The following is a 24,708-nucleotide window of genomic DNA, read 5'->3' as shown; positions in this document are numbered from 1 at the left end:
TGTGTCATTTCCAGTCAAAAAAACTTGCTGGTTGAAAAAAAGTAACTTTAAGTCAGAATTTGCCAGGGGTATGAATAATTTCAGGCTTGGCTATGCATACCCTTTAACAGCAAATTTTGCACTAGCTTGAACTGAACTGGATGATAACATCACTGAATCAATGATTAACTGATTTTAAATGAAAACTGAGTGTTTACTATAGTCTTTTTGCATTATTGATACACTATTGTCCTATTTAATACTGTAAAGCTGCTTTGACAGAATCTGTATTGATAAAAACGCTATATAAATAAAGGTGACTTGACTAGCTAAATCACATCGGAAAGGTCACAGGTAGTTCTTCATCTGTGTACTTTGGTTCAAAACGTTTGGGTAGGTTGAAAAATCTCATTTTCTCCTCCAACTTTAAAATTGTCCAACATTGTTGTTTTACCTTTTTTGTAAATGGCGTTTCTTCGCATGTTCGCTTTGTAAACATTTGGTCGGTACTTCCGCCTACATAATATGTGACCTTTCCAACATTATTATGTAATGTAAGCTAGCGCAAGACGCGCGATTGTGGTTAAAAAAGTATATCAATTTTATTTTTATAGAAAATTACTGATCGTTTTGCTAGATAAGACCCTTATTCCTCGGCTGGGATTGTGTAGAGCCCTTTGAAGCTGCAGTGAACTGCAATTTAAACCTTCAAACTGTTGGCTCCCATTGAAGTCCACTATATGGAGAAAAATCCTGGAGTGTCTTCCTCAAAATTAATTTCTTTTTTTAGACTGAAGAAAGAAAGACATGAACATCTTTGAGGACATGAGTGAGCAACTTATTGGGATATTTTCATTCTTGAAATGAACTAATACTTTGATCGGAAGACATTTTAAAAACATCATGATGTTGGACTCTTATAAATCTGCCAAATAAAAACACGCAGAGAGTTGACATTTACTTTTTAAGGTCAGATTACCTAAGCATGACAATACACGAACACAACAAACTATTTGGAGAATCTTTCATGTTTTAATGAGTTTAATTAAAATGTGTTAGAACAACACAATTTACAACATGTTCTTTGCTTGTCATTGTAAAGCTCGCCCATTATACTGCAATTTCATGGGTCAGATCCCCATATACATGAAACGATTTACAGTTTTGGGGCAAACTGGCAGTGAACAACTGAACAAATGGTGTACAAGTGGGCAAAGAAAATTATCTTCCATTCTCTCCAAAACATCATAGAAAGCATTGAAATCATGAAAACTCCCAGAACCGACAATCTTCACCGCCACAAACTGAGGTTGTACAGTTCAGGCCACTCTTGTTTAACATCAGACATGGGCAAGCAAACAGTCATGCAATGAGTGATGATATAAGAACTCTTCTCAGAGTCACGTGTCCCATCAGTCCCATTTCATACAGGACTGTTAACATACTTCATGTTATAAAAGGACAATCAGCAGTTACTGCAACGCTATGCAAATGTTCTTAAAAGAAAAGAAAAAATGTCAAAGATCTCAATATCACAATCACAGTGCACAAGCTGGCAGGTGACAGTGTGAAACATTTCTCCAGAGGTACAAGGTATAAAAATGAGCAGATATTTTAGTGTAAGTCGATGCTTTTTGCATGTTGGAAGAATGATTTAATGTACAAATCCCAAATATTAGAAACACACGATAATTGTAAAAACGGATTTAATAAAGACTTCAATAGCGAATCAAATGGCTTATTTGAAATCTTTACCAGACTTTCGATCATATAACAGTATGTTAAAATACCTTACGATATCTTTTGTCATTACATAACTGCCATTATGAGTTATCGTCCAACAGGCAAAACAGTTAAGTGTAAATAAAATATGATAAAATATAATAAAATACAAAACTAACAACAAATCGAACCTAGCTCTCAAACACTCAAGATAAAAAAATAGGAGAAATCATTTACATTTTAACAATGTACTTTGCAAACAAATCATTTGTGTATTACTGACTAAATCATTTTCCTGAATAACTTGATGCCCTGCTATAATAATTATCCTTTTGATGGAAAAAAAAAAATGTAACACAAGAAGCTCTATAAGAATATCTTTGAATTATATGGATTTGTAACTCTGATACAGAAATGTCTGTAAGTTTACTCAAATCAACAAAAATAAAAGGAAAATGCATACATACATAAGTGAAACTTCGGTCTGTCGATACACCGCTTTGTTCAGAAAATTCATTAAGGGCACTGTTAAACAAACACGTTCATGGTCACCATGACGCTTTTACTCAATTCCTCTTCTCATGCTTTACTCTCAGTAGCGTTTGTTTGCGTGAGGGCGTTGGGTTCTCCTCCTGGTGCATCTTTCTTCAGCTTTGCGTTTTCAGTCATAGTCTTCTCATCATCCAGAATTTTCCTGTGATTGAGACCATTAAAGGGACAGTTCAGCCAAAAATGAACATTTTGTCATTATTTACTAACCCTCATGTCATTCCAAACCTGTATGACTTTATTTCTTTGGTTCGGTTCATAAATTATTCAGTTAGCTGACAAAACTGGTCTTAAAGATTCATTCAGGACTTCTCAAGTTCACTTCACTGGTTTGCAGAGGTCTCAACATTGCTAAGATTTGATTGAGTTCAATGCTGATTCACAAGCTTTGATGTGAACTTACTTAGAGAAAATGTTTATGTTTGAACTACAGTTGCAATCGAAATTATTCAACCCCTCCAGAGACTGCAGTACTTTAAAAATACAAGCTTTTCTGAAGATCCAGGACTTTATAAAAATTCCATCTATAACAGATTACTGGCATATTTAAGGTGATAATGTCAATTAGAGTTCTGGGATTTCTCTAATAACACAGCTATGTCATAATTATTCAACCCCTATTTAACATCGCTGTTTTTTTAGTCACTTATTTGTATGGTGAGGAACAAAATTGTCTTAAAACACAATTGAATCTTTAGAAACTCTATTAGAAAACAGAATTAGCTTGAGCTGTTACACGTACATACAAGCTGCAAATCTGGTAAAGTCAACAGAGCTCTCACAAAAGCTATAGAGAAGAAATATTTTTATTACTTTCTAAGTCTAAGTGAAGATTTCCAAGACAATAAAAATTCCTAGAGACACAGCTGGCAGCCTTATTTCTTAGCTTAAAATATATTGTACCAGAAAACCTCGAGGGCGTTGAAGAAAAAGCATGATATCATAAAATGTTTAATCAGAACATCTGAGGAAAAACCTGCAATGTACAGCCAAAGACTTGCAAGATGGCCAAATGAAAGGAGGAAAAACATTTTAATAAGGTGTACAAGAAGAACACTAGACAAGTATGGTCTTCATATTAGGGCAACTTGCCGAATGCCACTCTTGACCAAGAAGAACATAAATGTGCTTGAATATGCTAAAATTCATTTGGATAGACCTGTGGAGTTCTGGAAGAATGATTTATGGAGTGACGATCAAACTGGAACTTTTTAGACCCATGGATTAGGCAAAGCTTATACGCAGAAGAACACCATCTCCATCTTCAAAACTGGAAACAGTTTTAAAAACAGTTTTACTGTAGCGAGAAATGGAAATCATGACTGTATGAAGGACATCATGGATTCTCTGAAGTATCAGACCATTTTGGCAAGAATTGTGATTCCTTTGGTCCAAAGATTGAAGCTGATGATCAATTGACTTTCCTGCAGGAAAATCATCCCAAAGTATACATACTTATGCTTGGTTCAGGGATCAGTCATAGAATGTTCTTGAGTGCTCTGTTCAGTCTCCAGATTTAATTCTCACTGAAAATATTTGGTTGAATTTGAAGAAAGCAGTGGCAAAGTGAAAACCAAAGACTATTAGCGATCTTAAAAGCTTTTCAGGTAAGGAATGGGCCAAGGTTGCAGTAGAGAGGTGACAGAAGCTCTTCCAAGCAGCATTTATTGGTGGTTTTAAAGAATAAAAGGTTCAGCACCAAATTTGACTTTTAGGGGTTGAATAATTTTGAACATATTATAAATGTTTAGAGCTAAGTTGATTTTTTTTTCATTATTCACCAACTTACATTATCAGAATTACTCAAATGTGTATTAATAAACTTTCTTTAAAGGGATAGTTCACCCAAAAATGAAAATTTGATGTTTATCTGCTTACCCCCAGGGCATCCAAGATGTAGGTGACTTTGTTTCTTCAGCAGAACACAAACAAAGATTTTTAACGAAAACTGGTGCAGTCTGCCAGCCAAATAATGGCTGTGGATGGGCACCATTGATGTCCTAAGACATGAAACGATCGTTTTTTGCGAAAAACTGAACAGTATTTATATAATTTTTTACCTTTGATACACAGCCACGTCCAACTGTCATGAGCACGAGTTTAGCATCAGTCACGTCACATGTGCACGCGCTCTGACGTAGAGTACGCAAACGCCGGAAGCGATCTGTCGCATGTATACAACACTCATTGTTTACACAGTGCACAGAGATTGTGGGTATAGCGGCTATTCAAAATGCTAATTACTTGCGCTTATCCTGATTGTTCAAACTGATTTAAAGCTAAAGGATTACTCATCCGGGACTTTTCACCGATTTCCCCTTCCGGCGTTTGCGTATATTACGCCAGAGCGCGTACACGTGTAACGAGCCGGATGAAAAGCTCATGCTCATGACAGTTGGACGTGGCCGTGTATCAAAGGTAAAAAATGATATAAATACTGTTCAGTTTCTCACAAAAACCGATCGTTTCGTGTCTTAGGGCATCAATGTATCGCCACGAGCCGCAGGGTGTAATTTGGATTTGTCTGTGCATGTTTTTTTTTTTTACTTTTAAAGGTCTGGTGCCCATCCACTGCCATTATTTGGCTGGCAGACTGCACCGGTTTTCGTTAAAAATCTTTGTTTGTGTTCTGATGAAGAAACAAAGTCACCTACATCTTGGATGCCCTGGGGGTAAGCAGATAAACTTCAAATTTTCATTTTTGGGGGAACTATCCCTTTAATAGTGTACTGATGCCTTTGTTGAATTGTTTTCACAAAATGATGTTCTCTGCAGCAAAATGTCTTGCAGGTCAAGGAGGTTGAATAATTTTGATTGCAACTGTACATGTATAACTAGACTATGATTTTTAGAACTACATGACAAAAACAAACAAACAAAAAAACATAAAAGTGATTTGATTTGGGGATCGACCTACTGTTCACACTGTATATTTCTTTCATTATGAACAACAGGCTTGTAAGAATCATTTCTTCGCGAATCAGACTACACTAATGGCGTTGTATGTTTGTTTTTGCATGCATACAGCAAAAACTACTTAATATGAGATATTGATTGCCATTATTTCACAGTACACAGTGTATTTCTTACCACAACTCATGTTCTTAAAGGGATAGCTCACCCAAAAATGTAAACTAGCCCATGATTTAGTCAGCTTTCTTCTTTCAGACAAATATAATACGACTTATATTAAAAAAAAATGTTCTGGCTCTTCCAAGCTTTATAATGGCAGTGAATGGGTGTTAAAACTTTGAAGTCCAATAAAGTGCATCCATCCATCCATCATAAAAAGTACTCCACACTGCTTCAATAAAGGCCTTCTGGATCAAATTGATGCATTTGTGTGAGAAAAAATATCTGTATTTAAAACTTTAAGACATTTTTTTAATATAACTTTGATTTTATTCATCTGAAAGAAGAAAGTCATATACACCTAGGATGGCTTGAGGATGATGAAATCATGGGGTAATTTTCATTTTTGAGTTAACTATCCCTTTAAGTGAGTTCTAGAGGACTGGAGGTTTTTGGACTTACCTGTTCTAATAAGATTATTTAGTTATAGTTTTCTTTATAGTTATTATCTTTGATGTGAACAGCCCTTCATTTATTAATTCTCATGTCTGGAATGACATAATTATTTTAATTTTCGCCACCTTTAAATGACCAAATCTAAACAAGGCATGCACATTCATTTAGATGACCACATGCAGTGAAATTGCAAAAAACAACTAACAGCCACAACACAAACAAACAAACTGAGAGAACATCTACAGAGCATCTAGAGATCCATACTCGTCCTGTGCTGGAACAGATGGGCCACTGGAGCCAGCTGTCCCCACAGCATGTGACCCATCCTGAGGGACGTCTGTATCTGGAGCCAGTGGGAGCTCTCCATCAATCTCATGTTCATGATTCACTAAGGGGATCGCGACGCTGCCCTGTGGGCTGATGGGATTTAAAGTGGCATGAGATTCGGGCGACTCAAATGCGTTTTCTGTTACTTTTGAGTTTATAGCAGCTGGCTGGAGAGGGGAAAAAGGAGGCACTGGGACTGGTTCTTCTGAAGGGACCACTGGAGGAACCTCAGCCTCTGGGGAATCACCCAGGTCTACCAGGAGAGTAACATTAGTTGGATCGGAAGACGGGGGAGATGAAACGGAGGGTTTGGTGTGAGATTTGGGCGTGCTGCTGTCGGGTGGTGTCATGTCGGGGTTAGGAGGGTCAGAGGGAGGTGCTGTGATGCTGGAGGTGAGAGTGGTGCTTTCGCTAACTGGGCTGCTTTGGCTAAGGTCAAAGGTGTCAGTGACTGTGTCTGAGTTAGTGGGCACGGAAAGAGGCAAGTCCACCACCGCGGCGGCAGTTTCCGTCACTTGCCTGTGAGAAGAGGGAGAGAACAGAGACACAGACGGGTGATGTTGACACAGAGGGGAGACATTGAGGGAGAGACACCAAATCATTTCAGGTGTGGGGTTACAACACATATGCAATACTGATTTGAAATACAGTATTGGATGTATTGTAAGAGTGGTGTTACAATTAACAGTCACTAGAGGGAGCACTTGATCTAAAATATGAAAATTGAGGGGGGGGAATGTAGGGAAAATGAGCATGAGATTAGACAACATGAAATCAAAGCTGATTGTGTATACATTCCTGTACACAATTTAACCATAAAAAACATGTTTGTTTTCACTCAAATATTTCGTAGAAACCTCATGAAAGATTAGGTTATTTTTTTAAAAACCACATCGCTTTATACATATTTTGGACTATAGGGGGCACCATTATTTCGATTGCATAGCTACTGGCGCTACCTGTCGCTATTTTTACCGCAACACAACTCAGAATACACCTTGGAAAATAAAATACTGATACGATGACCACAACTGCTCAAAGAGCTTATAAGTGGCGATGGATATACGAATAGGCACATATTATATATAGAATTCTAAACAACTCCGGATATCGAGTGAAATCCACACTAAGAAACTCTTTGGTAACCGCAGCGTCACAACAAGCGTCTGCATGTTTATATCCTGCCAGGATGGCATCTAGCATTTCTTGTCTCTGCCATTTGTAAGCTCTTTTAGTAGCTGTGGTCTACTAAAAGCCTCAAAGGCATCAGGGCTAAAGTGGAAAGAACAAAGTCGCTGGTCTTTAGGAAGTTTTATTAGTCCACAGGCATCTTCCCATTCTCTTTTCCTCTCCTTATCGCTAGGAAAGCAGTAAAGACTTACATCGCTTCTCTTGTTGCCCTTCGACTAAAATTATAACACAGTGTGTTGTATCAGTATTATATTTTCCGAGTTGTCCTGCACTAAAAATTGCAACAGTAGCGTCAGTAGCTCACTGAGTGCAACCATTTGATGTCATCAAACATCAAACTAATGGCGCCCCCTATAGTCCAAAATATGTATAAAAGAATGCAGATTTTTTTATATAACCATAAGTCTTTCATGGGTTTTCTACTACATATTTCAGTAAGAGACAAATTAAGCCATACAAGCCTTAATACCTGGGGTTCCTTTTAAAGATGCACTTATTAATAGTTTTAAAATCTGTTTTAAATTACAACTTAAATTTGAATTTACATTTATTTCTTATGCTCATCAAGATTGCATTTATTTGATTAGATATATGGTAATATTGTGAAATAAATAAAACAAACGCAATTAAAAAATAACAGTTCTCTAACTGAATTCAATTTAAAAAAGCAATTGTTTAAAATGTTATTCCTGTGAGGCAATGCTGAATTTTCAGCATCATTACTCCAGTATTCAGTGTCACATGATCCTTCAGAAATAATTTTAATATGCTATTTTGCAACTTATGGAAAGACACTGCAGGCAAAAACAGTGTTTTTTCATGCACCTGTCAAAGTTTGAGATTTTAGGCTTTTTTTAAGTGTTTTTTTTCCAGACTAGTGGAAAGAAAACATCCTAAAGACACTGTAATTGTTTCTTTTTATCTATTTGTGTCAATAGATTTCAATAACAATACATATTTTTAAAGCCGTTTTCTCAAAATGTGTTTTTTCCTCTTACACTGAGCCATAAATCTCCACTTCAGTAGCACTTACACACACCAAACTTCACATTTTTATTCCTGTCTATATCCTGAGAGTTTTTACAGATATTTGTTAATATATAATTTGCTTGATAATATACAACATTTCATTACCCCAAAAATTGTGAAAATTTATCGTTTTCTGTCTGTTGTTATCTGTATTTTCTGAATCATGGAGTGACAATAATTTGATACCCACAATTCCCTCTGTAAAAAGTATCGACTCTAATATGTCAAGAATTTCAAAACTGACTTCATCCGGTCTTTAGATTTTTGTACTAGAAATGTGAGCAATTAGCGCATATTTCATTAAATAATGCCTCATTTCCAAATTTAAACCTAACATTTAAAAAACGTGTAATACAAAAAAAAAACGTTTGCAATTATGAATGTAATCAATCAACTGGGTAAATAAGGCGATAACTACTAGTTATTTTTTTTTTTTACCATATTAACCTGCTGTGTCTTGCCTTTATTATCAAACACAAACAGTTGTGTTGCTTAATATTTTTGTGGAAACTGTTACTTTTAGAATTCTCAAATGAATAGAAATCTCAAAAGAATAGCATTTTTTTTAAAAAATACATCATTTATAATATAAATGTCTTAAGTGTCACTATAACATTACTGTTTTGATCAATTTAATTAATTCTTACTAAATAAAAGTATTAACTTCCTTCTTTCAATTTCTTGCGATGTTATATTCACACCACAAGGTGTCAGTATAAGCTCAAGGGAACCTTTTCTTATTTTCCACAGTTCCATTTGGCGCCACTAGCTGTGCAAAAATGACACACTGCAGCTTTAAATGCATTGCAAAATGCTGTTTCATGTTGTCTTTAAGAGTAAAAATAGAAGATAGATAGCAGAGGTGGATTCAAATGGTTATTTTTAGGGTGCAGAAAACACCGATATAATGGCATTGCACATGTTCTGTGATTTAGTGATTAAGTGATTGAGCACAGTAACAGTATCACATAACACTGAGCTTACTCTGGTTCGGTCAGCGGCGTGGTCTCATTGGGCTCCGGATGGCCTTCTGCGTCGTGATTGGCTGTGGCCTCTTCCTCTGTCCTCACTTCTACAATGGGCTCTTTAGACACATCTTGACTGTATGCAAAGAGAAAGCACACACATCTGCTCATTATACAGCACTGAGTAGAGTTTGATGAGGTCACTAAAGCGATGGCATAAGAGAAGCTCTTGTTTGATGGCTTTAAAAGCACAGCTTAATGTGAGTGAAAATATTCATGCTTTAGATTCATATGCTTTAACAATGAAGGGCCCTTGACTGTTCGCCACGCGTGATATAAGCTTATTTGAGGCGATTTTATATATAGAGTGCAGGAGCATTGTGGATACTCACACAAAGGCAGCTTTGCCTGTCTCTATATCTTTGCCCTTGGTGCCTTGGCCGGGTTTACCACAGATGCACATGAGGATGCCACACTTGTTGAGGAAGCAGCAGGTGGCGTCCACGATCAGCAAGAGCAGCACACACACCAGTATAAGAATACCAACAATTACTCCAGTGTTCAGGCCCGGCCCATCTTCCATGGAGTCTTGAGGAGAAACAGGAGAGATACAGACAAAGAGACAGAGCAGGAGGATCATCAGCCCAAACTAGAGATGCACAAATTGCACACAATGTAACAGTCAAGCAAGCATGAGTTATTTTCAGATCATAAGACTATCAGGATTCAGCAAGGCAAAGACAATTTGTGAAGGCAACAAGGCAAAGCTAACAACTCCCCCTTTTAGACGCAATTGTGCACTCAGTGAATGTAATGCACAAGTTTGGACTTAAAGGGATAGTTCACCCAGAAATAAACATTCTGTCATTAATTACTCACCCTCATGACGTTTCAAACCCGTAAGACCTTTATTCATCTTTGGAACACAAATTTAAGATATTTTTGATGAACCTGCGTAGACAGCATGCAACTGACACATTCAAGGCCCAGAAAGGAAGTAAGAACATTGCTAAAATTGTCCATGTGACATCAGTGGTTCAACCTTAGTTTTACAAAGCTACGAGAATAGTTTTTGTGCGCAAAGAAAACAAAAATAACTTTAACAAATTTTTTTCTCTTCCATGCCAGTCTACAAAGCATGTTCACGACGACGCATACATGCAATAGGAAATTGTTGAATTAAGTGATTATTTTTGTTTTCTTTGTGCACACTAAGTATGCTTGTAGCTTCATAAAATTATGGTTGAACCACTAATGTGACATAGACTATTTTAACAATGTCCTTACTACCTTTCTGCGTTTTGAACATGTCAGTTGCGTTGCTGTCTATGCAGGGTTAGAAAGCTCTCGGATTTAATTAAAAATATCTTAATTTGTGTTCCGAAGATGACCGAAGGTTTTACAGGTTTGGAAAGACATGAGGGTGAGTAATTAATGACAGAATTGACAATTCTCCCAAAAATAAAATTCTGTCATCATTTACTCAACCTCACGTGGCTCCAAACCGTTCAACATAGTTTCTTAAGTTTTCATAAGTTCCATATAACGTTCATATAATGGAAGTCGATGGGAACCAAAACTGTCAAAATCTTTTGTACCAACAGAACAACATGAGGGGGACTAAATGATAATATAATCTTTGCCCGCATCTTTGCAAGCTTTATGGTTTTTTGACCACCAGTAGAAAATAAATAAATAAATAATACTTACCTATAAACACCAGTGACAGTTAAGATCATGATGATATGATGATGGCAACTCACACAACATAAACGCTATTTATGGCAGATTAAAGTCATTGCAATTTACATACACACCACCGTTCAAAAGTTTTGGGTTGGTAAGATTTTGAAAAAAAAATAAATAAATTCTAGGGCATTATGAAACCGGTTTTATTTATTTATTTTTTTTTTCATTAAAATTTTTTATAGCCTCTGTTTTAATGGTTAAAATACATTTTATTGATCAAAAAGCATGTCTATGCTTAAATCATGAAACTTGCACAATTTAACAGCAATTTAGCATCGCGTCACAATCAAAAATGACTTTTTTAAAAGGCCGTAATAATCAAATTCTGTGTTTTCCATTAACTTTCTGGATTCCATTTTAATGGCTTCATTAAATTTATTAATGAAAAACATTTTTAATTAGTTGATTTTATTAAAAAAAAAAAAAACATATTATTGTATTTATTTCCTTTTTAAGAAATAATTCCTTTTTAAGTATAATATTAGTAGTAGTACTATCATTACATTAAGCAATGTATTTCTGTCACAGTTTTTTCAAGTTAAACCTAACTTTTAAAGACCTTTAAGTTTCGCTTTGTGTATCATATGATGACAGTTTTTCTCAAAAGAAACGGTAAAATGCTTATGAAGTGAGTCTCAGAGCAGTTCTAGAGATTGTCCATTCATTCACAGAGAGAAGTGCAGAACATAGTTCATATCGCGTTTTGACTGATGTGAACGGACCTATTTTTGATTTATTCATTGTGAATTTGGCAAATTTTTGTCACATTCCAATTTCCACAGTAAATTCATGACCCGATTCTGTCTGCGTTTCCACATAGCGGAAATTATAGGGCTCAATATGTCTATTTATTTTTACAATATCACCGTTTTTACTGTTATATTTTATCAAATAAATTCAATCTTGGAGACCTTTTATTAAAAACATTTGTGACCCTGGACCACAAAACCAGTCATAAGTGTCAACTTTTCGAAACTGAGATATATTCAACATCTGACAGCTGAATAAATAAGCTTTACATTGAGGTATGGTTTGGACAATGTAGGATGTGGGATAGGACAATATTTGGCCGAGATACACCTATTTGAAAATCTGGAACCTGAGGGTGCAAATAAATCTAAATATTGAGAAAACCGCCTTTAAATTTGTCCAAATTAAGTTCTTAGCAATGCACATTACTACTCAAAAATTAAGTTTTGATAATACTTACAGAAGGAAATTTACAAAATATCTTCAGGGAACATGATCTTCACTTAATATCCTAATGATTTCTGACATAAAAGAAAAATGTATCATTTTGACCCATACAATGTATTTTTATGACTATTGCTACAAATATACCCGTGCTACTGGTTTTGTGATCTAGGATCAAATTTAAAAACTTACCAACCCCAAACTTATTGTATATTTAAAAAATAAAAAAAGACATTACAACATTATATAAAAATGAATTTAATAATGCCACGTGTGAACAATAGCCCTAGTGATGACTATAATACACTGCGTTGTTTTTCCCCCCCCAAACATTACAGTAAGTAGAAGCCTCAAAAAATCTTTTAAGTAATAAAATAACATCTGAAAGGTTTGTTACAAAATTCGTTCCCAAAGGACTTGTAGAGTTTTAGTTCAAACAACAATCCGAGAGCAAAAGAAGAACATCAGACAGACAAGATATATTCTCTCTCTCTGCTTTTAACTTTTTAACTTCACTCTGTCATTCTTTAAGGTGAAACGTGTCATTTCTGCATCATTAGCAGCACTACATGGAATTGCAAAAGTAATTGTTTCTAAACACACAGAAGCCCACAGAGGCCATACATTAGTATTCGGGCTCTAAAAACGTACTCATGACCTTCCGTTTCATTATTTATTCATGTTTTTCAACTATACGCTAAGCCCCGCCTCTCTAGATTATTGTTAATTTACGTTTAAAACCAGGCAAAAACAAATCCTCCATAAACTTGATTAATAAGTATGTATATGATTAATAAGGCGGGGCTTAGCGTTCAGTTAATTCCATCTGGTGCCACTGGAATGACACAATGCAGCTTTACTTACACAATACAGTGCAATAGACTGGATGCGATATAAAAATGTTACGTTTTTAATCACATAAATTAAAAAGCACAGTCATTTTAAGCATTTGGTCATCTGAAACGGAACATATCTCGTATTTTACTGTAATTGGAGTTATTTGTCTATGAGGCTCAGTGTTCCCAGCACATTAGAGAGATACAGAGACAAGTCATGCAGAGGATCCTCAACATGAGGAGAAGACATTTCCTCGACTCTATCAAAGCAAAAGCAGCAATAACGGAGAGAGCAGAAGGGACACTAGAGTGGAGGAGATTGAAGAACCACTCTGAGTGACTACAAAACACAAAGATCACAGGCAGAAACAAACATTCACGCCATAACCATGACAAAGGGGAGGAGGAGGAAGAGTATTGGCACCAGGACGCGTGCGTTATGAGTGCATGTGATGGTCCGTCCATTTTCCAAGCCCAGGAACAACGACAGGACAACAGAGAAACAAGGAAAAAGGGAAATGGGAAGAGAGAAAAAGAGAGAGAAAAACAAGAGGCAGAAAAATAAGTCAAACACAGAAACAAAGTCTCAAAATGAAAAAGTAAAGTGGGGATGAAAGGAAAACGAATGAAAGCACAAGCTGAGGGTGAGAGAGAAAATATGTGACACTTGCTGGGTCATTCTCAGTACCGCTGCCAAGTATTTAGGGCTTGGGATGGGAAAATACGACTTCTCGAAAGTAGTTCGGAAGTCACTTAAAAGAAAATGATGATACAAATTAAATGAAATATGAAAAGTTCCTGAGATGTTCTTGCATAAATGGCGCCATGTCCTGAGGATGACCCAGATTACAAAACAAGGCGTGCAAAAGCCAGCAAATGGTTTTGATGGGACGGTGGGAGTTGTTTATTGCACTTTAACGAGGATAATAACGGGACGGCGTTACTGAAAATTATGCAAAACACGTAGAATTAGCACTTCACTTTATAATGCAGACTAAAACACAGCGTACCTCACAGCTCACACAGCGGATAGCAGGGAACAAGCTATTTATTATATTTTAAGCTAATTAGAGAGTGCATTTACTGACTTTGAAACCACAAAAATGGTCTGAGGAATGTCCTCGAAGACCAAGGTACTGCATTAAACAAACAACGCTCTACAAAGCAAGCTGCTAATGAAGAGCTCAGCGCTGTGTAGTTTTGATTTTGCTTCAAAGTATGAGAAATATGTGGAATAGCTGAGCAACAACAGCAGAGTAGCAATATGTATTAATGCATATGTTTGTGTATGAACATCAGGGATATTAGTTAACTAAAATCGAAAGTGAAAAACTAAAAAGCGTTTCCTCAGAGGAGGCAAGGGAGTTAGTGTCTTCTCAAAGTATTAAATGAGAAACATACTGTAGTACAAAATTAAAACAACGCTTATGTTAGAAAACATAGACATTAGAAAGTCTATAAATCACAAAGTCTATCAAAAGCGACACCAAAATGTAAAGTTACAGCAGAAGTCCACGTCTCTCTCGCCTCCTCTGAGCCCATTGAGTTTTAACAGTCCCCCTAAAACATGCGGTAAGTTTGGTAGGGGGGTAATTGAGAATTAATGGAGGAAAGTCACGTGAGAGGAGGTAATGACTCCATCGCGATATGAACGGTTGTGATTGGTTCATGCGATAAATCCTGCCTCTTGTGTTTGTACGCGTTTTGCACTCTCAAATCAGTCTGAATGAACAATATAATTGCATTAATAGGAAGACTAATTAGAAAAAAATAAGTAAACAACTCACACACTTGGATATAACCACTTCGTTAAGTCAAAATAAGACTTAAAATGGCCTGAAAACATGATCCGTGGAAGTTTTTTAGTGAGTAACCAGCTTGGTGAAATTTTAAGTAAATCTCAGTGTCAATAGCCAGTATTTACCGAGCTTTGATGACTGATGATACGAAAAATTCAAAAAGTTACCAGTTGAAAAGAATAGCTGAACATAAGCACACAAATAAAGTATATTGTTTAAATTGTTAATGCCTTGAGTTATTTTGGTATAAATGTAAAATGCTTGAAAACACTATCATTATGAGATTTATACTTCTATAAAAAATAAATAGAATACTGACTACATGCACTATATTGTGATATACAGTATAACTACAAAAAAAGACAAAAACACAACAAAATTACTAGAATTTTAACTATCCCCCCCCAAAAAAAACCTGATTAAAATATTAATAAATATATTAATGTTTCAAAAGTCTTAATGAAACTAAAATAAGACTTGTGTGCATAATATTATATATAACATAATTTTTAAACATTTTTAAAATATTTTACAGAGTTGCGCAGCTAAATATAAACCCTGAAATTAAATTTATATAAATTAATACAGTTGAGGTCAAAAGTTTCCATACACCTTGCAGAATCTGCAAAATGCTCATTATTTTACCAAAATAATTAATATTATACAAAAATTCATGTTATTTTTTATTTAGTACTGACCTGAATAAGATATTTCACATAAACGATGATCACATATAGTCCACGAGAGAAAATAACAGTTGAATTTATAAAAATTACCCCATTCAAAAGTTTACATACGCTTGATTCTTAATACTGTGTTGTTACCTGAATGATCCACAGCTGTTTTTTTTTTTTTTTTTTTTTTTTTTTTATAGTTGTTCATGAGTCCCTTGCTTGTTCTTCCGAAAAATCCTTCAGGTCCCACACATTCTTTGGTTTTTCAGCCAGCCTTTTCCAACAATGACTGTATGATTTTGAGATCCTTTTCACACTGAGGACAACTGAGGGACTCATATGCAACTATTACAGAAGGTTCAAACACTCACTGATGCTCCAGAAGGAAAAACAATGCATTAAGAGCTGGGGGGTGAAAATTTTTTGAATTTGAAGATCAGGGTAAATGTAACTTATTTTGTCTTCTAGGAAACATGTATCTTCTGTAACTTCTGAAGGGGAAGCACTAAATGAAAAAAAAAAGTCATATAGTCATTGTTGGAAAGGGTTCAAATACTCACTAAACAAAAACAGCTGTGGATCAAAAACAGTATTAAGAATAATTTTTATAAATTCAACCATTATTTTCTTTAATGCTAAATATCTTATTCAGGTCAGTACTAAATAAAAAAAAAAAACATGCATTTTGTGTGATCCCTCAAATTCTGGTAAAATAATTAACATTTTGCAGATTCTGCAAGGTATGTAAACTTTTGACCTCAACATAATTAGTCATAAAAGACATGTTTAACACTTGCTTTGTTCATTATATATTCATTAATAACTGTCAGACAAATAAAAGAATGCTAAAGAATTTCATGATGTTTAAGCTTAAAAACACTCATTGTGAATGAAAATGTCACCTAAAAACTGTTAGTCTGGCATTGAGGGATAAAGAGTCTGCACCAGAAGTCTTCCATAAGGAGGAAACAGATTTGTTGTGAAGATCTGCTTTAATGTGCATCCACATTAAATAAATCTCCATTGTGATTAAAGCAGTTATGAAATATGCCTGTACTGACATTGTAGCTCCAAGATGTACACAGTTCATTAACAAACAGCAGAATAATGCATGAGTTCTTATAAAATATTCAGTTGAGAGGCTACAAAATGCCAAATATGATTAAATAAACGGAAAACCTGCACACAAGTTGCGGAAATTATTATTTTGAGTAAGCATGTGTTTAAATATTACTCAAAATAAATAAAACTATGTGATTTATACTGGATAAGCACTACATTAAAGCACTGCAAAATGTTCTTCTAATACGCCAACATCCAAGCTGTTCTCCACTTTACTGTTGGTTATCACAGTAAAAAAATAAAACATGTTTAGTGAAGTTCTAGTCGGGAGGTGATGTGGTCTCATTGGCATGCTGTGAGGAGTGCGCTTCTGTACTCCCGAGGTGTGAGTGAGACAAACAGCCTTTGGATGTGGGCCATTCACAGCCTGGTATGCCAAAGAGAGCGGCGATTCAGCCCTCCTACGTCCAGAGGGCCGTCTCGGAGTGTTAATGAGAAAGAGAGACAGCGAGGGACAGACAAAGTCTCTCTGCATTTAAGAAGCACCAGATGCTTGTTACATTACAAGTGAAGCAGTGAACCCCAGCTGTGGCCCTGGCACGCCTGACCAGACCGCAACCCCCAGCTTCTGGGTAGCCGCAGCACACTAGGCAGGGCTTGTAAACAGGAAGTGATTCTCCATCAGGCAGGGGGTGGGGGAAGGGAGATGCACTGGGCTACTGCCCTGCTGCTAATGCTGAGGGTTAGCCTGGTCACAGGTGGATGGAGGCCAAGTCAGTAACATTAAAGAGACAGCGACTCAGAGTGTACCTGCATGTGAATGCAAGAGGTCTGTTGATTCTTGTGTTGGAGAAACAAAACGTGAACTGACCATTCAAAGCATTTTTTTTAAAGAAGCAATGCTGATTTAGTTGAATATGCAAATATAAATCCTGTATAAATTAGTGATTAAATGAAAATCAGCACAATATTGTTTTTTACAATATCATTTTTATTTTTTTATATACATTTTATATTTGTTTTTATAATTTTAAATTTATAATTTTTACTTTTACAATAGAATTTTGCTAATCATTTTATAATAAACATATATACACATTTTCACAATACTTTTGTAAACATTTTATATATATTTATACACACACACAAAATAAGTTTATATATACATTATAATAAACAATAAAGTGTTTTTAACAATATTTTTTTAAGATAAACATTTATACACATTTTCTATACTTTTTTACAACAATTTTGCTAATATTTATATATTAGCAAATTTATATATATTATATATATTATTTTTTATTAAAATGTCTATTATTTAATATAGAATGATAATAATACTCTAAATAATACTCTATTAAATCTATTTCCATATGTGTGTGTGTGTGTGTGTGTGTATGTATATCTATATATATATACACACACACACACACACAAAATATCATATATATACTGTGTGTGTGTGTGTGTGTGTGTGTGTGTGTGTGTGTGTATATATATATATATATATATATATATATATATATATATATATATATATATATATATATACACACACACACACACACACACACACACACACACACACACACACACACACAGTATATATATATGATATTTTTGAATATTACATAATCTATAAAATAAATAATTACATATTTAGATATTTTATATATTTTTTACGATAAACAATTTTATATACATTTTTACAATACTTTAGCTTATATATATATATATATATATATATAAATGTCTATTTAATATATAATGATAATAATAATAATAATAATAATCTATAAAATCTATATTTACATATATACACACATACACACACACACACACACAGATACACTATTACTATTATTAGATTATATATTATACATTAAAATAAACAATGCCGTTTTTTTACAATGTTTATGATAAACATTTACACATATATATAGATATTTGTTGTACTTAAAATGTTTATTATTAAATATATAATAATAATAATAATAATCATCTATAAATTATATAATTACATATAATAATATATTTTATATATACACATTATAATAAACAATATACCATTTTTAACAATATTTTTGGTAATATTTTTTACAATACATTGGCTAATATTTAAAACGAATATGTAAAAATATATATATGAATATAACAATATATTGTATGAAAATGTTTTACGTTATATATATATATATATATATATATATATATATATATATATTATATTTTGAACATTGCAGAAAAAAACATCTACTGAGCATTTGCTGAATAATTGTCATCACGCTTGTTTGTGATCAAAATTGCCCCTCTCCCCACCTTGCATATCTGACTAAATCTACAACAGCTTAAATGGCCAGCTTGGAGACTGGCATCGCCGTCTCACGCTAATCTTATGTTATAGAAATATGGCATCAAGAATCCCATATGACCACGCCAAATGTTTTGTCCGTGTGTTTCGTGATCTACCATGTAGCATGACTCACTGTTTATCATGCAGCGTAAGTGATGGCCCACACTGCATTCACATGTTTGGTGTCATTACAGCTCTGAGTCAGCTGTTAAAATCAGTGTGCTTGAGACCGGCGGTGAGGGTGAACACAGAGAAGGAGGGATGGGAGGAGAGAAGGAGGGAGGAAGGGAGGGAGAGACGGATGGTGGATACCTGTGGTCGCTGCAGGCTCCGAAGAGGTTCTGAAGGTCAGAGTGCCAGGCTTGGACTTGCCCTGCTGGTTCTCTGCCACAACGAACACGTCATACTCAGTGTCCCACTCCAGCCCAATCAGCATTACATACTCGCTCACGTTGGGCAGACGGATCTCGGGTTTCCAGTCGGAGTCTTCCCTCTACCAACAACCAGGCATGAAACGGTCATAAACTTGCTAAGACAAAATATGAAGGCTCATATAAAATACATTTAGATTTGACACTCACGGCTTTGTATCGGACCAAATAATGGGTGATTGGTGACCCTCCATCATCTTGTTTGGTCCATTTCACTTTGAGAGAGTTGCCTTTGGGTTGTAGAGTGCCCTCTAGTTTAGGGGGACTTGGCTCTCCTACAACAACAAACCAGTTACAATGACATTAGAGAAAAACAAGATAACTTTAAAGGAATAGTTCAACCAGAAATTAAAATTCTGTCATTAATTGGCCACCCTTATGTCGTTCCAAACCCATAAGACCTTTGTTCATCTTCAGAACACAAATTAAGATATTTATGATGAAATCCCACAGCAAAGCAACTGACACGTTCAAGGCCCAGAAAGGTAGTAAGGACAATGATAAAATAGTCCATGTGAAATCAGTGGTTCAATCGTAATTTTATGAAGCTACGAGAATACTTATGGTGCACAAAGAAAATAAAAATTACGACTTTATTCAACAAATTATTCTCTTCCGTATCAGTCTCCACTGAACGTGGTAGTTGCGTTGCTTTCTATGCAGGGTCAAAAAAACTCTCTGATTTCATCAAAAATATTTTAATTTGTGTTCCTAAGATGAATGAAGGTCTTACGGGTTTGGAACGACATGAGGGTGAGTTATAAATCACAGCATTTTCATTTTTGAGTAATCTAACCTTTTAATGAATAGTTCCAAAAATAAAAATTGCCACCAATTACTTTCCCCTCAAGTCATTCCAAACCTGTAAGACGTTTTTTCCATCTTTAAAACCAAAATTATCCACCAAATCTGCACATCAAACAAACTTCAGTTTACCATATTGAATGTACGCTATGCTTTTAGATGAATAAAAGCCTAGATAAAATCTGTTCATCATTTAAAGCAAACGTTTCCCTTTAGCAGACTTTGATTAAGGTGCTCAATCCATAATGGGATATTTTTATGATGTCTTCATAAACTAAACTTTTGGAAGTGTCAAAATTTTGGCTGCATGAAGGGACATAAACCTTTCAGCTTTCATTAAAATATCTTAATTTGTGTTTTGAAGAAGAATAAAAGTCTTAAGGGTTTGGAACAACATGAAGGCAAATAAATGGACAGATTCTTCATATTTGGATGCACAATCCCCTTAAAACCGAAGATGTGTAAAAGGAAGAACAGTCCAAGAAAGGAAAACTAGCATTAAATACTGGTATTATGTGCAGTACCAAGAAACTATTTTGAGATTTTGAGATTTTCGGCTTTGACTGATAACCATGTCAATTATATTAAATAACAAAACTGTGAAATCGACAATCATGCACATATTGTAAAATAAATCTTCAATTAATTTAATAATTTTTACAATTTCTGTGTCTCTTTTGCCGTTATTCAAGCTGCAATGTGTAATTTTCATATCAGTAAAAACACCAAACATAAATAATGGTTTTCAAACAAGTTTTCTTAAAGGCACAGTTCACCCCAAAATGAAAATTTTGTCATTAATTACTCACCTTCATGTCATTTCAAACCCATAAGGTCTCTGTTCATCTTCGGAACACAAATAGTTGATTGACACGACTGTCTTACCTTAGACCCGCCCTCACTGAGCTGAAACAGCCTGACTTCGACCACCATTGTGTCAACTAAAGACAACAATGTCTCCACGACTGAGCGATTGAGGTGTTCTGTTGTTGGATGTAATATTGAAGTTAGCAGTCCTCATTTACTCCCGACATCTTAGTCGCTGAAGACGCAGCTGATTAACGTCACTTTCATTTTTGAAAGGAAGGCACTGATCCCCGATCCTACGGTGGCCGAGAGAGCTCAACGCGCTGCAAACTTAAGAAAACACATGCAAACAAAAAACGACAACAAATTAAGAAAACATCTTCATTTGCAGCGCCTGTGTTGTCAAACTGATGAAGATGTTTTCTTAATTTGATGTCGTTTTTTCTGTTTGCATGTGTTTTCTTGAGTTTGCAGTGCGTTGAGCTGTCTCGGCCACCGTACGATCCACATATTTGGGTCTATGTTTGTGCGAATCATTCGTAATGCAGCTTCATCCCACAGCAGAAGTGAGTAAAGGGGTTTTTTATGCATCTTTGCAAATCACCTTTCTTAATAAAGTGCTAGTTAGCAAGTTTTGCGGCTAAGGTAAACATTACGGCTCGTCACCCCACGGCAGAAAGGGGCGGAGTGAACAGAGATCATTAGCATTTAAAGGAACATGCAACATAATAACTCGCTCTGAACAGGGCTGATTTCGACAACGTAAAAAGAGTGTTTTTTACACTACCATTGAGAAATTTTAACCAAAGTATGTTATAGACTTCTGTTTAGGCCCTAAAGAATCATATCAACTTATGGAAAATGGGCATCCGATGACCCCTTTAATAACATTGCGGTTAAACGGCTGATGTCACATGGACTATTTTAACGATGTCCTTACTACCTTTCTGGGCCTTGAACATGGTACAGTTGTGGTAAAAAGTTTACATCCCCCTTTCAGAATCTGCAAAAACGTTGATTATTTTACCAAAATAAGAAGGGTCATACAAAATTCATGTTGTTGTTTATTTAGGACTGACCTAATTAACTACTGTAAATATATCAAAATGTAATTTTTCATTTGTAATATGCATTGTTAAGAACCTAATTTGGACAACTTTAAAGGTGATTTTCGCAGTATTTTGATATTTTTGCATCCTCAGATTCCTGATTTTCAAATTTATGTGTCTGTCAAATAGTGTCCTATCCTAACAAACCATATATCAATAGAAAGCTTATGTATTGGGCTTTCATATGATGTATACATCTCAGTTTTGTAAAATTTTACCTTATGACTGGTTTTGTGGTCGAGGGTCACATATAGTCCACAAAAGAAAATAATAGTTGAATTTATAAAAATGACCCTGTTCAAAAGTTTACATACACCTGATTCTTAATACTGTGTTGTTACCTGAATGATCCACAGCTATGTTTTGCTGTTTAGTGATAGTTGTTCATGAGTCCCTTGTTTGTCCTGAACAGTTAAACTGCCTGCTGTTCTTCAGAAAAATCTTTTAGATCCCACAAATTCTTTGGTTTTCCAGCATTTTTGTGTACTTGAACCCTTTCCAAATGACTGTATGGGACTAAGTCCCAACTGAGGGACTCATATGCAACTGTTACAGAAGGTTCAAACGCTCACTGATGCTCCAGAAGGAAAAAACATGCATTAAGAAACGGGGGTGAAAACTTTCGAACAGAATGGAGATGTATACTTTTTTCTTATTTTGCCTAAATATCGTATTTTTTCATTTATCACTGCCCTTCAGAGACTATAGAAGGTAGTTACATGTTTCCCAGAAGACAAAATAAGCTCAGTTTACCCTGATCTTCAAATTCAAATAGTTTTCACCCCCGGCTCTTAATGCATGGTTTTTCCTTCTGGAGCATCAGTGAGCGTTTTAACCTAAAAGATTTTTCTGGAAAAACAGTGGGCAGTCAAACAGTTCAAGACAAGGGATTAATGAACAACTATCACTAAAAAAAAAAAAAAAAAAAAAAACACACCTGTGGATCATTCAGATAAGAACACAATATTAAGAATCAAGGGGATGTAAACTTTTGAACGGGGTTATTCTTATAAATTCAACAATTATTTTCTTTTCTGGACTACATGTAACCATCTTTTATGTGAAATATCTTATTCAGGTCTGTATTAAATAAACAATAACATGCATTTTGTATGATCCCTCTTATTTTGATAAAATAATCAACATTTTGCAAATTCTAAAAGGGGGGTGTAAACTTTTAACCTCAACTGTAGTTGCGTTGCTGTCTATGCAGGGTGAGAAAGCTCTTGGATATCATCAAAAATATCTTAATTTGTGTTTTGAAGTTGAACGAAAGTCTTACAGGTGTGGAACGACATGAGGGTGAGTAATTAACGACAGAATTTTCATTTTTAGGGTGAACTATCACTTTAAACAGTCCTGCAATCTGTTCTTATTCAAATACTGACAAACTCACACCATTCAACTTGAGCCAGAAGTTTACATATGAGGTGAAAAAACAACAACAAACAAAAACAAACTTTAAACAGCTTAAAATTGTATTATGTATTTATCTGCATCACACTATTGCTCAATGACCACCCAGCTCTATAGTTATCAGTTCTGGCCAATGAAATGCCAGTCAACTAATTATGTGCATTAAAAAGTTGACAATTTTCCAGCTCCCATAATTCTTAGCCTCCCACAAGCCAGTGATTCCATATAGGCAAGTAATAGAATAATATGACACATGCTGGCTGGCTGGGCCTCCTTAGATGAGTAGGCTGATATTTGGAGGTCACGGTGAACTGTGAACATCCCTATAGAGCAGTCATGTGTATTAGCGCACTGTGAATTGGGAATATTTCTATGGCGCTGTTCGCTGAGGCTTCTCCTTCACGGGCCATCATGATCCATTTCATTTTAATGACCAGCGAATGCTCGTTTGATTCACTACATTAGTTTGACGCCGCAGAGTGACACGTAACATCACTGCAGGCAGAAGCTACGCGTGTACACCGCGGATGGAAAAATGAAGGCATTTACTCTCATTAAGCCAGTAATTAGCTATTAGCCTGTACGAGAGAGATGCTTTCATTCACAATCTTAATTTACAGGTCTTTCTTCTTTCATTTTTTGTTTGTACCTCTTGTTTAGCCTGATTTGAATCACTAATTAGTCAAAATACTAATGTTGTCAATGCATCAGTAGCTTCACCTCTCCAATACAGCCGGATCCTTTTTTTTTTTTTTCAGAGAGGTACATACGCTCTCATAACTGAATGAGATGTGATAAAAACACAGTAATTAATCTTAATGTGGTCTGAGGTGCTAAAAGTACAGCGCATAAAAATGGCAGAAGCCCCACTAACTGATGCGAGGAGCTCCAATCCTAAACAATCAGCTCAATTAACAAGCAGCTATTCTACTCGAATGACAGTTTAAAGGGTCATCAATAAACGCTCATCTCTTAAATAATGAAAGTGCAGCACTGCATGATTAATTCCATCCTCCTCGGCCATCTGTCCCTATAGGATACAGTGACTGAAATGATGGTATACACAAGGGAGCAAACAGCAGTAAATTAAATGAGACTAAAAATACGAGTTTTACACGTTTGCAAATGAACTTACGTGTTCATTATCTTAATGAACATTGTGATATTCTAGGGGGAATTCA

At 35.3% G+C, this 24,708-nt stretch overlaps 1 protein-coding gene across 1 annotated transcript in view; it reads right to left on the bottom strand.

Annotated features, from left to right (window-relative positions):
- Window positions 1-1,000: 1,000 nt before the first annotated feature.
- Window positions 1,001-24,708, bottom strand: part of ncam1b (neural cell adhesion molecule 1b) — a 159,539-nt gene continuing 135,831 nt past the window's right edge. Inside the window, 6 exon segments of the mRNA XM_073818210.1 lie at window positions 1,001-2,395; window positions 6,043-6,624; window positions 9,310-9,426; window positions 9,683-9,878; window positions 19,273-19,453; window positions 19,542-19,666. Of these exon segments, the coding sequence (XP_073674311.1) occupies window positions 2,281-2,395; window positions 6,043-6,624; window positions 9,310-9,426; window positions 9,683-9,878; window positions 19,273-19,453; window positions 19,542-19,666 (1,316 nt within the window). The 3' untranslated portion in view covers window positions 1,001-2,280.

Source organism: Garra rufa, chromosome 14 (assembly GCF_049309525.1).
Source record: "Garra rufa chromosome 14, GarRuf1.0, whole genome shotgun sequence".
Taxonomy (NCBI): domain Eukaryota; kingdom Metazoa; phylum Chordata; class Actinopteri; order Cypriniformes; family Cyprinidae; genus Garra; species Garra rufa.
This window is presented reverse-complemented; position numbering and strand designations above follow the sequence as displayed.